This window comes from Lathyrus oleraceus, chromosome 1, assembly GCF_024323335.1.
Source record: "Lathyrus oleraceus cultivar Zhongwan6 chromosome 1, CAAS_Psat_ZW6_1.0, whole genome shotgun sequence".
Classification (NCBI taxonomy): domain Eukaryota; kingdom Viridiplantae; phylum Streptophyta; class Magnoliopsida; order Fabales; family Fabaceae; genus Lathyrus; species Lathyrus oleraceus.
Window position 1 is genome coordinate 436843561 of NC_066579.1, and position 18471 is coordinate 436862031.

Sequence of the window (18471 nt, forward strand, 5' to 3'; positions counted from 1 at the left end):
CAGGCATAGACATCAGAGTCAAAGTAGTTCGGACTGGGGAAACGACACATGCTCGCTAGGATGTCGCATCCTATGCATACGTATCTTCTTGGACGAAGAAGAATCAGAGCATTCGTAGCTCGGCTAACACGCACACAAACAAACACAGGCAAAGGCAAACATGGAGCCTGAATGCCAATCACTGGACTTACATTAGCATCCGAACCAAACACACGCACAAGGAGGCAAACGTGGAGCCTGAATGCCAATCACTGGACTTACATCAGCATCCGAACCAAACACACGCACAAGGAGGCAAACGTGGAGCCTGAATGCCAATCACTGGACTTACATCAGCATCCGAACCAATCAAACCCACACTGGAACCCGAATGCCACTCGATGGACTTACATCAGCTTCCAAGCACACAACAACGCAAAACAAAGACACGGGCGCCCGGAGAGATCTGCTCATCTCCTGCCTACGTACCTCATCTGGTATGAGGATCAGGGCGACGTAGTTCCCCTACGAAGGGACACAGGACTAGCCTAACCAGATGACAGAGGGAAACACAACTAGGGAGACTACGACTCGAGCCTAGCTGTTATCATGCAAAGTCGTCCCTAAGTCAAGGTTTCTAGCTAACTTGCACAGGAAGCAAGCCTATCCTATTCAGCATAAGTAAACAGCAAATCAAGCATTCACAAGTAGCACACACTATATGCACACAAATGGGGCTCAATCAAAGGGTAAGACTGTAAGAGCAAGTCATCTGTACAGGGGTGGTGTTAGCTCTTAACCTTGCCATTGAGGGGCTAAGGTGAAGCTGATGAAAGGAGAGTGAAGATAAGACTTCACAGCTCTTATCCCTGGTCAGGGAGAGCTTCAGACAAAGGAGTGTGGGTTCAGAAAGGAGGAACCCTTCTACACTCAAGACTCTGACACAATTGTACATTGTACAAGATCTTGGGTTTGTGTCCCAATGCATTAACACAGTGGTGTGAGCAGAGGGACGACTCAACAGAATAGCGGGAGATAGATTGCATATCTCTTATATCCGCCGATTGCCTCATAGAGGTCTTTACCTGCTTGGGGACAAAAGTAAACAATCACAAACATCGCCTCTTAAGGAGGACTTCAGACAGGTGCCTGGCCAAGTAACAGGCCAGGTCTTCCAGACTACATGGAGACAAGAATGTTATACCTCAGTGCAAATTGCTTATCAAGCAAAGCAAAGCAATATTAGCAACTTAATGTACCTGAAATCAATCAAATATCATTAGTATACCAATCACAGAACTAAACAGCAAATGGTTCACAATTAGCTATACACAGACAAACACAATCCAATGCACCAAAGTGCAAGTCAACTCAAAGGAGCTAAGCATCCTACAACATAAACCAAGTTAGTTTACAATATCAAATGACATCCCAATCAAATGTGAATCCACTTCCTTAAGGTATTTTGCTTCTTAACCTGAAAATCACATTCAAACATGAGATACAAGACCACTAGGACAAGCCTAGGGTCAAAAAGAAGTGAAAAAGTCAAAACAGCAAGTAAAACATGATCAACATCATCATTAATCACATACAAAGAGAATCCAATTGGTCTCATGTCTAAACTATACACCAAATTAATTTCATGCACAAATTAGATCAAGCTAGGCAATTATGAGTCATATAGGAGCAAACAGAATGATATCACTCAAACAAATACCTAAACAGCTCAATAAATTCCACAAAAATTCCAGCCTAAACAGGACACATTCAATGAACTACACATCAATTTTCATGCCATTTGGACAACAGGAAGTAGGTAAATGAAAATCATAAAGTCAGCAGAAATCCAAACAAGTCAACACATGGTAGCAAAATGAGCATCAACTTCAATCAAGAGCCAAACAGTGAGAACAATTAAGAAATGAATGGGACCAGAGCCAAAGTGACAATGGACATGTTATGAATCACTCCATCAAATTTCACATTCATATGATATAGTATGAGCATTTCATGAGACATAGAAGTCAAGCACTCAAACAAAGACCAAAAAATGCTAAACGGCAATCAAAATTCTAAATCAATTAGAAAATGGATCCATTAAATCCACAAAAAAACATGGTGAAACCTAACATATACATTGTATCTCATGCAAAAAATCAGGGCCATAGGCCTAGGGGAAGCATGGAAAAATAAATCATGAACTCAGCTTAGCATAGTGTGACACATATTGTCACACTCAAAAAGAATTAATCATATCTAACAAACCAGAGATCCAAAAATTACAAATCATATATCAAAATCTCCAGGAATGTGCCAAGAATCATCATATGAAATTTCATTAGATTTGGATAAGGCATGATTATTTGGTGATCAAAATGGTGAAACATATGAACATTGCACACATGTCAAAAATCAATAAGCCATTCTAAAATTCTACCAGGCACAACTTAAGTTTCTATTCCTAAAAAATTCTAGAGAAAAATTGGGATCTAACAAAAAAATTGCCACCTAATTTGGATTAATATTGGATTTTATGTGATTTTTATAAGATTTGTAATATTATTGAATAATTATTTAATGTTAATATGAATTAAATGAATCTGGTGGCAGAACTGTAATTTAGACACAGCCAAGGCAAAACGCGGTACAGCCTCATTTATTGCGTGGCACTGCGTGATTCGTCAGCTTCGGCGCCAAACAAGAAATTCGAATTGGCCAGCGAATGAATGGATCTAAGCGCTCTTTTTTCCAGATTTTGCAATCTTCATCACGTGTTCTTATGTTCTTGAGTCCAAAATTCGGTTACACTCAAATTGCCACGAAAATGCACAAATGATATATGGATGGAAAGGTCTAAGCACGTAGATCACAAATATCACTATGAAATCGTCCAGAAACTCATGTACACTGCGAATCGATTAAAATAAGTTTGTGCATCTAAACTTTAATCTAAGATATCTCTCTCAATAATGGATTAAAATCAAAACTACAAGCATCTTAGCACTCTACAATGAACGATCTACAAGAAGCACATCACAATTTGGCAAACGGTTAGATTCGAATTCCAACCTTGATCGATGGCAGTTGATGAATTTGTGTGTTTCCAGGCGTGTAATGGTGAAACAGTTCAAGCTTGATGATGCAGGAAGCGTATGGAATGATTTGATCAGCTCAAAGGTGCTCCACGTGACGAGTTCTTCAAGCTGCCATGGATGAGGTAGTGTTCAACAGTTGGATTTCTTGCACGGTTTTGGCTCCGATTTGCTTCAACAGTACTTTGAATCTACCTGCAGATGAAGAAATCACAAAGAATATCCAGCACTATTGATGAATTATGGATGAAAATTGTGAAAAAAGTGGATGTGAAGTTGTGAGAAATTGAGAGAGTTTTTTGATTTTCTGTTTTGGATCTTGAAGAATGATTAGTGCCTAAGCAATGCAGTTACAATTAGCAATATATACCACTTCCTAATCCAAAATTAATTAAGATTAAGCAAATGGCAAAGATTAGTGTAATATGCATTTTCAAGTGTGTGGCCAAAATGCCCTTTCTTAAACCAGCTGATTTTTCTGTCCAACCTTGGTTCAAACAGGTCCTAAATGACATTTGGAAGGTGTTGCAAAAAGCCTCATTTCAAAATTCCAAGTATTTCTCAAATTGGACCATTTTGCCCTTGGATTTTAATTAGTGCACTTGAAAATTGACCTTTTTATGTGAATGCTTTTGGCAAAATGTGATGATGGATTATGAAAGTACACATCAAATGTGATTTGCTCAAAGAAAAACCATCCAAATCGGCCACTCCATGTGAAAGTTATGGCACTTTGATTTTGGGCATTTTTGGAAAATGAATGGATCATATCTTGCCAACCACACATGGGAATTTCAAGTTCTTGGACTTTTTGGAATGGTGAAGTCAAGATCTTCAACTTTCATGTTAGACAAAATTCCATTTGAAGCTTGTATGATGAAGTAATTTTGGGGAGAAAAACTTTCCATTTTGGGCAGCTGAAATTACAGGTCACCTGCCATTTTAGGAAACTTCTTGTCTGACCTCCAATTCTTCAACCTTGGTCTTTGATATGTCAAATGAGACTTATATGGACATGAATGAAGCCTTTCAAACCATCTCCCACCTTCAAATCCATAAAATCAGGCACAGTTGACCACAGTTGACCACAGTTGACTTTCTATGGTTCCAGCTGAAATTCAGCTTGGCTGATGACTTCTGAGCATCCAATATTTGTCCAAATCACTTCACAATGATCCTTAGACCATATGAACTTGATAAATCAACCACAGGGCTTTGTTCCAATGAAAATAGCACATGCTTGCTTGTTTGACTGATTCTGTTGACCAGTTTGACCTAATTCTTCTGAATGGCTTGCACCTGGGCAAATGGACAATGCAATGTTATGCAGTGGACCATGTTATGTTAATAACCTAATGATGAAAATGTATGTACAATGGTAGGTGCAAATTTGAGGTGCTACAGCCGTGTCAGCTGACACGGGCACCCGTGTCAGCTCCCTGTTTTAGTGCCCTGACTCTCCTCTCCTGACACGAGTCGTATTGGGTAACACGGGTGGCCATGTTAGGGCTACTGTGTTGTCCAATTTCCTCTTCCGACGGGCCCGAAACGTCTAATTCCCTTGGTGATCCCTCCGATATTCTTGCTTACACCTGAAACCAAAAAAACTACCACAAAGAGACATAAAATGGAGTATAATGATGCAAACCAAATATAATCAACAAATTGAATTAACAATGTAAAACATCTAATTTACTAAACAGAATAACCAAACAGGTAGACTAATGTGTTATTAAATTCGTAAAATTGTACCGAGTGAGTATCAGAAAACAAGTAGAATTGGAGACTGATCACAACCCCAAACTTATCTCACTGCTTGTCCTCAAGTGATGCTTGAGACATCAGGACGGTCACCCCCAAATTCTGCATCCATAATGCTACTGTGACCTTTCACGATTCCCTGTTCACTTTTCATTCATGTTTTACTCTTTCCCGACTTCTGACTTCCGCTACACTTTCACATTGACGTATCTTTTGTCCTATAGATTTTCACACTCTCACCAAATCTCTCGGGATCAAAGTGTTTGCACTCAACAAAACCGAGCATGCAAAGTCAACTCTTAGGTTTGAATCACAGATACATTCATAACAAAAACACACAACACACACTATTCGAGGGCTTTTTGGGTTGTAGTGGGGCTAAGGTGCAAGGTGGGGAAACTTAACAAAACAAAAAGGGAAATACTAGGGGTTCAAGCTCAAAGTCTGTGTTGCTACCCTCGTAACCGTGTTCAATCTTTTAATCATGAGGTTTTTCTTTTGTGTACCATTCTTGTTGGGATTCATTGGCTCTAATTTATTTTTATTGCTCTTTTGAGCATGCTTTTTGTCAACCTCAATTCTTCTAGATAAGTGCTTCATGATACTTCTCATAATTTTTCATTTCTTTTTTTTTCTTTTGAAGTTTCGTACTTTTCTCATTTTTTTCCACTTATCTACTTTTCATTGGTGTCCCCAAAATTTGATGAAACCCCAAACTTAGGATTTTCCACAGACCCGGGGTAAACAACACTTAGCTAAGAAAGGTGTGGTAGTGTTTGGGCTTACGGTTATTTACAGTGGTTAAACAACAAACAAAAGGAAATATGAATCGAATGGGGTGAACGAAGGGTAATAATGGCGGGTTGGCTGTAAAGGCTCAGGGTAAAAAAAACAAATGCCTCAGTGTGTACATGTGTGTTATAAAATTCCAGCATCTCTTATGCAAACCCGGAGAGACAGAGACATACCTGAAAATCTCTCATGATGACAAGTGTTTGGCCTTTTTGTAGTTCTCACCATGTTTGGTATAGCTTGCAGGCTTCCAAGATACCTCTCAGTGTGATGTAGCTTCCTCTTTGCTTCGGTTACAAAGTATTCCTGAGTAGTCCAATGACAAAGAGTCGCATCCGATTATTCAGATCAACATCATTAACTTTTGGGGGTTTCTAGAAGATCAAGTAGAGGAGTGTGTCTTTCATCCAATCGCTCCAAGCCTCATTATTCATCCGACACGAATGTCCTCTATCTGTAACACACAAAATACCACACAACTAATTACTTTAAACAAACATAATAAAATGCTAAAAATACTAAGAATAAAAATAACAAATAATAACCCCCCCACCCCCACCCACCCACACACACACACACTTGAACCAAACATTGTCCGCAATGTTTAATCCAAGATAGAGAGGGGCTCACACAGGTTCACTGCGGTGGAGGAAATTGCAACATCAGCTATTGCATCATCGACCCAGGTAATATGTGTGATTATGCCCCCTATGGAAATTCCCCCTTGGGCTGCTCTCCCCACTCGACCTAGGTAATCCGCTACAAATGCTGCAACGCTCACAACAACTCAGTTTGCCATGGCAAACAGAAAGAAGAGCTCCCTCTGGGTAACCACACCTGTGCTATCACTCCTACCGAAAAGCGTTAAAGCCAACACTTTTTGAGCATACCTGAAATAAGGGTTCTAGATGCCAGATGCTTTCGCCCCTTTAGCAACATAATTTGATCGTCCCGTGATGGCTAACCAGAAAGTCTTAACATCAAAACTATCTGGTACTACTCCGGGTCCATATAGGGGTAGGCAGAGAATCTCACTCAGCTGCTCCACTGTCAACTTGTGGTCGACATTGTATAACCTGAAAGTTATCGTTCCTCAAAAGTACATCGTTATACCTGTCCATCCTTTTTTTAACTTGAACTCAATGATGCTCAAGAATTCTAAAGTGATGCGCTCATAGGTAGGCGCTTCATAATGCACAAATTCAATCATGCTAAGGACATGGAACATCCTATCTAATTCTTCCGACATACCCAATTGAAACAAAGTATTAGAGCATAGGTACCTTGTCGGTGTTATCTTACGTTTAACGTGAGAAGAGTACCTTCGTTCGTGCTCCGGGTTATCGAAGATTATATCGTGCGAATTCAGATGACGGATGGTCCATTCCGAGGCCTCGATGATTCAGCTTCAGTTTGCTTCCCTTTAGAAATTCGCTTCGGTAGCATGATTGATTCCTGCAACAAAAATTTATGACCCAAAAATAAAGTATGGAAAAAGGAAAAACGGTTACCGTAGCCTTGTAGAGGATGAAGAGTAGAACAACTTTTGTGAAGGGTGTCGGTGATTTAGACAGAGTAATAAGGCAAAGTTGTGAGCTTTTTGTTGGTGAGGTTATGGAGAATTTTGAGAAACAATGGAGGAAGGAAAAAGGTTTGGTGAAAATGGGAGAGAGAATGTGAGAAAATCAGATTTAATGGGTTAATTGAGGGTAAAATGAGTTTAAGTGGTGGAAAATCCGGGTGGGGTCCACATAATCCAAAAATCCAAAAATTGAAAAATATGGTCGTTTGGCTTGACACGGGTTGTGTCAGTTGACACGGGCGGCTGTGTCAGGCCATTATTTTTTGCCTTCTCCTCTAGTAGAGTTGACACATGCCATGTCAACTGACACGGGCCGTCGTGTCAGGCCACTATTTTTTGCCTTCTCCTCTAGTAGAGCTGACACATGCCGTGTCAACTGACACGGGCGGCCGTGTCGGCCTACTGGAAAAATGATCCTCTTTTGTGCCTTGCCTGACACGGGGCGTGTCAGGTGACACGAGCACCCGTGTCAGGGCCCTGTTTTTTCCAAAAAACCTTGATTTTTTTCTCTGTTTTCCCTTGCGTTGTTTTCCATCTGTCTTCTATGAGTTTGACTCAAACCTTTTCTTATGCACTGTGTGATTTACCCGCAAACCTACAAATAACACTTGGAAACGCACCAAACACTGAAATAATTAGAATAAAACCGCGTGTTTAACGTCGCATGGCTCGACGGTTGTCTCTCTTATCCTTGGAGATGAACATTATCAATCATACCACTTTCCTGCCCCTTGTAGTAGTGTTTCAACCTTTGTCCGTTTACCTTAAATGTATCCTCATTACTTGGATTTTTAAGTTCTATTTCTCCATGGGGAAACACTATGTGAACCAAAAACGGACCTGACCACCTGGATTTCAACTTTCCTAGAAAGAGCTTTAATCTAGATTTGAACAAGAGCACCAATTGTCCCTCGACAAACTCCTTTCTCTGTAGCTTCTGATCGTGCCATTTTTTTGTCTTCTCCTTGTGGAGTTTGACATTCTCATATGCTTGATTCCGAAACTCCTCTAACTCGTGGAGCTGAAGGATTTGGGATTCACCCGTTTTGGCCAGATCATAATTTAAGAATTTGGATGCCCAAAACACTTTGTGCTCCAACTCTAGTGGCAAGTGGAAAGCTTTACCATAAATTAACTGATATGGAGACATACCTATGGGCGTTTTGAATGTCGTTATGTACGCCCATAGTGCATCTTCTAACTTTACTCCCCATTCTTTCCTTGATGCGCATACAGTCTTTTCTAGTATTTGTTTTATCTGCCCGTTGGACACTTCGACCTGGCCACTCATTTGAGGGTGATACAGAGTGGCGATCTTGTGTTTAACATTATATTTCTTTAGCAGATTCTCCATCAGTTTGTTCAAAAAGTGAGTACCTTCATCGTTGATAAGTGCTCTCGGCACCCCAAATCTCGAAAAGATATTATTCTTCAGAAAGGTCACAACCACTTTAGAATCATTGGTAGGCAATGCCACCGCTTCTACCCACTTTGATACATAGTCTACTGCTACGAAGATGTAATTCTTCCCAAATGACGGTGGAAATGATCCCATGAAGTCTATTCCTCAGACATCAAACAATTTAACTTCCAGCATAGCATTTTGCGGCATTTGATTTCTCTTAGAAATATTCCTCGTTCTTTGACATCTGTCGCATTCTTTGATGATGTCTTGGGCATATTTGAACAATGTGGGCCAATATAGACCTGACTGAAGGACTTTAGCCGATGTTCTGTCACCACTGAAGTGTCCTCCATAATCCGAGCCATGACAAGCTCTAAGTACATCCCTTTGTTCCTCCTCCGGAACGCATCTTCTGACCAGTTCATCCACTCCTCTCTTGTATAGGAATAGGTCATCCCACAAGTAAAACCTGCAATCATGAACAAACTTTTTCTTTTTCTTAGAATCAAAATCGTTAGGGATTACACCCCTCACCAAATAATTTGCGTAGTCTGTGAACCAAAGGATACCGATGACAGCGAGGATGTGCTTATCAGCAAACTCATCCTTTATCAGTCTATTTTCTTATGTTTCTTGAATTGGTGACATTCGGGATAAATGATCTGCCACTGTGTTTTCACACCTCCTTTTGTCCCTAATCTCTACATCAAATTCTTGGAGGAGTAAGATCCACCTGAGAAGCCTCAACTTAGAGTCTTGTTTAGCAAACAAATATTTCAAAGCGGCATGATCAGTATAAATGACAACCTTCGATCTTAAAAAGTATTGCTTGAATTTGTCAAATGCATAAACCACAACCAACAACTCTTTCTCAGTAATTACATAATTCATTTGTGCAGGGTTCAACACATGACTAGCATAGTAAATGACATGTAGCAACTTCTCTCTTTGTTGTCCTAGGACTGTCCCTATAACAATATCACTTGCATCACACATGATCTCAAATGGAAGAGACCAATCTGGGGCAATAACAATTGGTGCTGAAATCAACTTGTTCTTCTATGTCTCAAAGGTCGTGGTGCATTCTTTCTCGAACATAAACGCCTTATCCTTAACCAATAAAGTGGTTAGCGATTTTGCGATTTTTGAGAAATCTCTTATGAGCCTCCTTGGTAGTCGAATGAAGGGTGGTGTGATATGACCATAATATTTCATGGAGTAATTCATCTTGTAGTTCTTTAGCATCATCCAATTTTTCCTTGATCCCTTTAAAGATCGCCTTGTTTGTATACTCTGCTATGCATTGGCCTATGGGTGGATGACATACACAAATTTTGTTTGCAATCCCAAATCACAAAAGAAGTCAATAATTGTGGTGCTGGAAAACTGTGTCCTATTGTCCGATATAAGGACGCTTGGTAGCCCGAACCTACACACGATTTTTTCTAGTAGAAGCGTAAAATTCTTTATATGTTGTAATTTTGGTGACAACCTCCAACTTTATCCATTTTATGAATAGTTGACTCCCACGATAATCTTTTTTTGTTATCTATGCGCCATGGGGAACGAGCCTAGAGTCTCCAAGCCCCATTGGTAAAAGGAAAAGGTGGTGTCATAGAGTGAAGGATCTAGGCTCAGGAGAGGTGTAGATAAGTGTGTCTCTGGCATTGGTCACATTTCTTGATGAACCTGATAAAATATTTCATCAAGGTGGGACAATAGTATCCCAAACTCAATAGTTTATGGGTGAGAGCTCGACCGCCAATGTGTCTACCGCATGACCCTTAATGAACCTCAACGATGACTAAGGTGATTTCGCGCTCTCCTAGGCATAATATTATATGGGATTCCTTTAACAACTTATAGAGTTTTCCTGCCATAAAAGGTGTATTTAGCATCCTGCTTCCAAACTTTCTCCGCTTCTATCTCAGCTTAGGGCAATTCATCCTCCTACCGGTAGTGCAGTATAAGCAACAACTAATTTGAGTCTGATATGATTTCAAGGGATTATGCATTATTTTTCTCGATTGGGGGGGGGGGGGGTGACGAGAGTCTCTTGTATCATTGTTCAATTATACATCGGTGTATTTGTGCCGGTGAGTTTGGACAAAAGGTCTGCCTTGAGATTCTGTTTTCTGGCTACATACTTCACTCAAAAGGACTTGAAGTGTGTTGATAAATCCATTACTTTGTGGATATACTTAATGAGTTGAGGTTCTTTTTCTTGATACTCCTTGACAACTTGATTGGCTACCAATTGGGAATCACTCTTCGCTTTTAACTTTAAAGCACTCATCTCTAAGGTGAGGACCATACCGACTATGAGTACTTCATACCCAACTTGGTTATTACTAGCCCTGAATTTAAATTTTAACGACTGCTCGATCACTATGTTTCATAGTCCTTATAATAGTATGTCAACACTACTTCCATTGATGTTTGAGGCTCCATCCACCGATAATGTCCATACAAGGGGTGCCTCCTCATCTACTGTTAAGCTAAATTATGCCAAAATATTTTCCAGTACTTGGGACATATTGGATGTCAACTCCGACAATTCTGACACCAAATACACCATCCTTCCTGCTAAGTCTGACTTCTTAAGGACCTTCCACATATGGTAATTGGTTTTTACGAATACTTTGTGGCCATGGAAATAGGGTCAGAGCTTCCTTGTCATGGATATGATGACCAAAGCTAATTTCTCGATATTCTAATTATGAGTCGCGATGCCTTTAAACACTTTGCTTATAAAATATACTACTTTATCTGCCTCTTGGAAGAGTACTACACTCATCACCCTCTTATATTATTGAAAGGTAGAGGCCCAACTCTTGGGCGATTGAGGATATATGGTGACGAGAAAAAGGTTTTCATTCTTAAGAATTCTTCGTTGCATTCCCCTATCCATTCAAATTTCTCCTTCTTCTTTAGGGCGACGAATAAAATAAAAGCCTTGTCGCCTACCTAGAAGAGGAAAAGAAACAAGGCGACGATACGGCCGTTAATTGTTGAACCGCTTTAATGATGACTTGACACTTATCTAGGTTCGCCTCAATGCCGTTTTTAGTTAACATAAAGCCAAGAAACTTTCTTTCCTGCACCCTAAAGGAGCACTTGGAAAAATTTAGGAGCATGTTATACTTATTGAATGATCCTAAGATGTCCTCTAGGTCCGCTTTATGACAATGTCTTCCCGAGGTTTTTACTATCATGTCATCTACATGGACTTGCAAGTTCCGCCTTATCTGTCGGGGGGGGGGGGGGGGACACTTCGTCCATGAGTTGTTGGTAGGAGGTGCATGCCTTCGTTAGTCCAAAAGGCATGATGTTATAGTAGTGGTTTGACATGAACGCCGTTGGGTGCATCAAGAGAATCTATCTTAATCTGATTGTGCCTCAAATAGGTGTCCATGAAACTCAGGGTCTTGTAGCCTAAGGACCCATCGATCAAGCGATCTATATCTAGAAAGGAATTAGGGTCATTGAGATAAGATATATAAAGGTCAGTGAAATCCACACACACGTACCACTTGTTTGATGCTCTCTTCACCAGGACAACATAGGCTAGCAAGGTTGGGTATTTTACTTATGTGATGAAGTCAACACTTGCTAGCTTATGTACTTCTTCATCGATGGTGGCTCTCTTCTCCTCGCCAACCTTTCACTTTCTTTAATAAACCAGTCTCATAGTGGGGTCGATGGCGAGGCAATGACACGCCACTTTGGTACCTATGCCTGGTATGTCAAAGTGATCCTATGATAAAAAGTCAATGTTCCTTATGAATTGGTAAACTAGTTCAGACTCTTCTTCTTCGGAAAGCGAGGTACTTATCTTTGTTACTTGGTGACCCAAAGGCCCTACTTAAACCCCCTTTAGATCCTTTGTGGGTGTGAGTGTCTCATTTTTCATTCCCAATCTAGTATCCCAACTTGTCGTATCTCTGTCTTGCGCCTCAGGATGAGGGGGCAGCTTCATGTCCAACATATTCCTTCCTCACTATCAGACTACTCACCGCTTCTTCTATGACTGTTACATACAAGTATAAAGTGTTCCCCCTAAGCGGTCAGGTAAGAACTAGGGGCGTAGCCAGGGTTTTCCTTAGAGATTTAAATGCCTCTTTGCAGTATGATGTCCATTCAAAGCCATCCTTCTTTCTCAATAACATGTAAAGAAGAAAAACGTGTTAGGCAGAATTGGGAATGAATATGTTTAGGAAAGTCAACACGTGGTTCAATTTTTGGACCTCATTTTTTGATGTCGATAAACTCGTTCAGATCAGTGTTTCACAGTTGTTGGGGTTTGCTTTGATTCCTCGCCCAGCCAGGTAGAAGTCTAAGAACTTGTTGACTCTTATACAAAAGGTGCACTTCTCCAGGTTAAGTCTCATGTTATACAGTCAGACCCTCTTGAACACCTGTTGGAGGTGTTAAGTGCGAAGCTCCTCCCAATTAGATTTCAAAACCATGTCGTCCATATACACTTCCAATGTTTCTCCTATTTCTTCTTAAAAGAATTTTTTTATCATCCTCTGATATGTTGCGCTAGCTTTCTTCAACCCAAAAGGCATGACGTTGTATAGATAATTGGCATGCTCGATCATGAATGTTATTTTTATCTGACCGTGCTCAAACATGGATATTTGATTGTATTTCGAGTAAGCGTCCATGAATAATATCAACTAGTACCCGAATGAATTATCTACGAGCTTATTAATGTTAGGGAGCAAGTAAGAATCCTTCGGGCATTCCCTATCGAGGCCAATCTAATTGACACACATCCTCTATTTATCTGAGGTCTTCTTCACTAGAACAACATTGGACAACCATTTTGTATACTTCGCCTCGAAAATTAACATCCAATAGGACTTTCACCATGCTTCCAGTAGCTTCAAATTTTTCAAGGGACTTCCACCTCTAACATTGAGACACGCCATAGGAGCTGACATTCACATTCACTTAATGGCATGCCATGCTAGAGTCGATTTTTGGGTATCTCATGAGGAGAGATAGCGAAAAGGCCAACACTCACTTAAAGACATTTAATTAGGTGCCTCTTACTACCAAGGGAATCCCGAACCTTATCTTTACCAACTAAGTAGAGTCATCGCCGAGACCCAAAGTGGGCCTAGCTTCATCCTCACACGTGTATAGGTCAAACATATTGGTATCCCCTTGATCTTCTTCTACTTCTAACATCGACGTTAGAATTTCCTTTTGGACGAGCTCTTTGATTCGATTTACCTCTTCCAAGTCGACGCTAACATTGTCTGACCTTCCTTCTTTGTCATGGTAGGCTAATTCATGTGAATTAGAGATGTTATAGTGTTTAGCTTCACTAAGAAGGATCTCTATAGGATACCTTAGAAGGCGCTCCTACACGGGATTACATTGAAGCAGAGGATTACCTTTCTTTCACTCACTCCTTCTCTAATCGCCAATGTTAGATATGTCATTCCCAAGGGTGAGTTATCGAATCATTGAAAGCTAACATATATCCCCTACAATACAAATTCAGATATGTCCGTTGGAGGCCTATCAACTCTAGCGTGTTAGTGTAGAGGACGTTGCAAGAACTTCCGTCATCCATAAGGAATTCTTCCTAGTTATGATTAGCGATGATGTTTGTTAGAATAAGAGGCAGATCAAAGTTTGAAATTCCATTAATCTTTTCGCAAGTTTAAAAGTTTGTGAGCTTAACTCAAAAAATATTAGGAGCAACTTTTTGCGAACACGTTTGCAAGAAAATGTGTATATGAAGTGACTATGAATGTTTGTGTGCAGACAAAATAAAGACAAGCTTTAAAGACAACAAAGCTTGAATTAAAGTAAAATAACCTTGCAATAAACAATATTAAATAAATGTAGTAAATGAGAGAAAAGTAAATATGTTTCAATTAAGGAAACATGCAGATAGTATAATAAAGGGACGCAAATTCACATGTTACTGACTAACTATTTCACATTTTGACTTGTCTACTCAAATTCTATAGAGAAAGTATATAAATTTTGCGACGCTGATCAACATATGAAACTGCTATATATAATAAACTAAAAATAACTATCTTTGACAATTTACTCCTAGAGATTCGACACATCTTCAAAGACATGCAACTTAATCTTCTGATGCACTGCCACGTTGTCAGTACTTGAAAACCATTATCTCACGTTCTTAATTGCTCTTAGCGACTAGTAATTGTCTGCTTGTCGAAGGTGGTTGCTGATAGTGCTAAGTCCCTTCTTCAATCTTTGGTTTCCTTAATCTTTTAAGTCTTTAGAGCTCGTTGAACGCTTCGACCTCGAATGGTGTCGAGTAGCCACTTAGATATGTTCATGAGACTCCTCCAAACCATATCTCAAGATCTACTCTTGAGATTCTTCCAAACCATGGTTCAAGATGCTAGTTGGAACACTCCAATCGACGCACCCATTTCTGTCGACTTATGGCAATCAATGCTAACGCTTAGCATTTTCCCAATGCAACATTCAGTTAACTTTTCCCAAGTAAAAATTCCATGCTAACATTTTCATAAATCAAACAAATTGAAATTTGAAATCAACATATTTATCAAAAAATTAATATATAATGATTCTCCGAATTTTTTTCTCTCATGTTTATTGAAAAAAATTCAAGTGTCACGTTGATTAGAGATAAAGCTTAAAATTGTTTATACATAGCGACATTCATTATCTTAAAAGTCTGTTTTAATTTGGTATCCAAGTCTATACCATGGGCTACCCACCGTTTATATCCATACACCAAATCCAAAATCTAATAAAGTGTGTCGCGTGATGGGGGTGTTGGGAAAATCCCAAATTCCATACTAATTGAAGATAGAGTTTGTAAATAGTTTATTTAAAACGACGCCACTCACCTTAAAAATAGATTTTGTAGGATGGATTAATATCATACACCAACTCCAATAATCCTGACCGTGAGGGAGTATTAGAAAATCTCAAAATCACACGCTAAAATTGTAAATGGTTTACGTTTGATGAGATTTGATTAATTCCAACCATTTTTAATTTTTTTAAATAAAAAATTATTGATAAAACTATTTTAATAACTTTTAAAAAATATTAGAGATGAGTTAATCGAGTATTAATTATAGAGATTAATTGTTATATACTATCAATGTAAAATTTTTTACAATGTCAATACATCAGAATCATCCGTTTAAATTATTTTACATGTGATTATAGAAAAAATATATCTTTACATTGTCAATGAATTTCAATTAAAGTGTTAATTATATTTAAAAAATTGTAATCCTATCTATTCATTTTGAGATTATGGATTGATTAAAAACAAAAAATCAAATCAATATCTTTTTATGAAGAAAATAACGTTTATTCCTGTACAATTCTCGCCTGCTCAATATTAGGGGTGTATTGATATTTTACAGATCATTCTTAGTAGACAATCTGAAAAGAGAAATAAACACAACTGGATGCGTAACTCATGATTGTAGTTCCTTTTTTTCCTCCTTCACGCGCTTATTTTTTAATCGTTGCAAAGTTGCAACCGTAAGCAAGAAAAATTAAAAAAATTAAAAAATAAAGGAATGTACTTGATGGTTACGTGGCATCGATTCAGTGACATAAAAATAACTAAAACGGAAAACAAATTATGTTATTTTACTCAACAATAAACAAATAATAAACAAATAAAAAAAAGTTAATAGTAGTATATACTCTCCCCCTTATAAAAGCATCTTTATCATTCTCTCTCTCTTAATTTGAGACAAAACACACTCTCTCTCTCTCTCTTTCTCTTACATAGAAAACATCAAACAAATTGAAACCACATCCTCGTTCATCCTCCCTCCACCACCACTCCCAATTACCCAACCAAAACATCTTAACCTCGTAATCTTACACCTTAATCAAAACAAAAACACCTCCATTTTTGTTTTTCATCATTCTGAGATTCGATTCGGTTCACCCTTTTTCATACATGGCTGACGTGCTTTCTCAAAAACTCAAATCCACCCCAAGCAGCAACAAGAAGGATCCCTCTAATCTGTTATTGGGTCGATTCGAAATCGGGAAGCTCCTTGGCCATGGAACATTCGCCAAGGTTTATTACGCTAAGAATCTCAAAACCGGTGAAGGCGTAGCTATAAAGGTGATCGACAAGGAGAAAATTCTGAAAGGTGGTTTGGTCGCACACATAAAACGTGAGATCTCGATTCTTCGCCGCGTTCGTCATCCTAACATCGTCCAGCTGTTTGAGGTAATGGCTACGAAAACAAAGATTTATTTTGTGATGGAGTATGTTCGTGGAGGCGAGCTTTTTAATAAGGTTGCGAAGGGTAGATTGAAAGAAGAGGTTGCTAGAAAGTATTTTCAGCAGTTGATTTCCGCGGTTGGGTTTTGTCATGCTAGAGGTGTTTATCATCGGGATCTTAAGCCTGAGAATCTGTTGCTTGATGAGAATGGTAATTTGAAAGTGTCTGATTTTGGTTTGAGTGCTGTTTCTGATCAGATTAGACAGGATGGTTTGTTTCATACTTTTTGTGGTACTCCTGCTTATGTTGCACCTGAGGTTTTGGCTAGGAAGGGTTATGATGGTGCTAAGGTTGATCTTTGGTCTTGTGGGGTTGTTTTGTTTGTTTTGATGGCTGGTTATTTGCCATTTCATGATCAGAATGTTATGGCAATGTATAAGAAGATTTACAAGGGGGAGTTTAGGTGTCCGAGGTGGTTTTCGCCGGATTTATCGAAACTCCTTGTTCGTCTTCTTGATACGAAGCCTGAAACAAGGATTGCTATTCCTGAGATTATGGAGAATAGGTGGTTCAAAAAGGGGTTCAAACAGATTAAATTTTATGTTGAAGATGATAGGCTTTGTAGTATTGATGATAATTTTGCTGACATTGAGGATGATACAGCTTCTATAACATCTGTTGCGTCTGTTGCATCGATTTCTGATTACTCAATAGAATCTGATTCTGAGATTGAGACTAGAAGGAGAAATGCTCCTTTGCCAAGACCTGCTAGTTTGAATGCTTTTGACATTATTTCATTCTCCGCCGGGTTTGATCTTTCTGGTTTGTTTGAGGAAATAGGAGATGAAAACAGGATTGTGACTGCTGCGCCGGTTTCAAAGATCATATCGAAATTGGAAGAGATTGCTCAATTGGTTAGGTTTTCTGTAAGGAAGAAGGATTGCAGGGTTAGCTTGGAGGGTACAAGAGAAGGTGTGAAGGGACCATTGACCATTGCTGTTGAGATATTTGAACTAACACCTTCTTTGGTAATCGTTGAGGTGAAGAAAAAAGGAGGCGACAGAGCGGAATACGAGAGATTCTGTAACGAAGAATTGAAACCCGGGTTACAGAATCTGGTGGCCGCGGAATCAGCTACTTCCTCAGCATTGTCATTACAACCGACCGAGCCTACATTACTGCGTGTGCTTTCTGAACCAGTTCACAACCTGTTTTCGGAGATTGACTCGCCGCGCTCTCTACCCGACGAGTGAAATAGAGAAAACAACAAGGTTCTTTCTGTTTGTTTTTTTCCCTTTTAGATTGTGTATGATAAATTGTGATTGATAATTTTTCCCCACCTGGATGGCCACCTTTTAGATTTGCTCCTTGAATTGAGCATTAGATTCAACTGGATTTTCTGTGTCCAATTGCTATATATAAAAGAATGCTAATTTAAATTTGGCTAATAGAGGATATTTTTCTCTATTTTATTTTTCCTTTGGTGCATTGTTCTGTACTTTTATATTACTTTGCTTCTTTATGCAAGTAGTGAGAAAATAACGAAACAGTTTAGTGCTATTCCATGATGCACTGCAATGCAAATGTCTCTGGCTGTGAAATTGAGGATTATGGATCTCAAAGTGA

The 18471-nt window shown here is 39.1% G+C and overlaps 2 protein-coding genes across 2 annotated transcripts; one reads left to right on the forward strand and one right to left on the reverse strand.

Annotated features, from left to right (window-relative positions):
* Nucleotides 1–7894: 7894 nt before the first annotated feature.
* On the reverse strand, nucleotides 7895–9610 carry LOC127115091 (uncharacterized). Its single transcript, XM_051046741.1, has 3 exons — nucleotides 9297–9610; nucleotides 8917–9083; nucleotides 7895–8769 (listed from the first exon to the last, which is right to left on the reverse strand). Exons 1-3 carry the CDS (start codon nucleotides 9608–9610, stop codon nucleotides 7895–7897), a joined length of 1356 nt encoding a protein of 451 aa, XP_050902698.1.
* Nucleotides 9611–16333: 6723 nt separating this feature from the next.
* Nucleotides 16334–18323, forward strand: LOC127080770 (CBL-interacting serine/threonine-protein kinase 12). Its single transcript, XM_051021072.1, has one exon. The coding sequence runs from the start codon at nucleotides 16572–16574 to the stop codon at nucleotides 18096–18098; it is 1527 nt and encodes a 508-aa protein (XP_050877029.1). The 5' UTR covers nucleotides 16334–16571; the 3' UTR covers nucleotides 18099–18323.
* The last annotated feature ends 148 nt before the right edge of the window (nucleotides 18324–18471 follow it).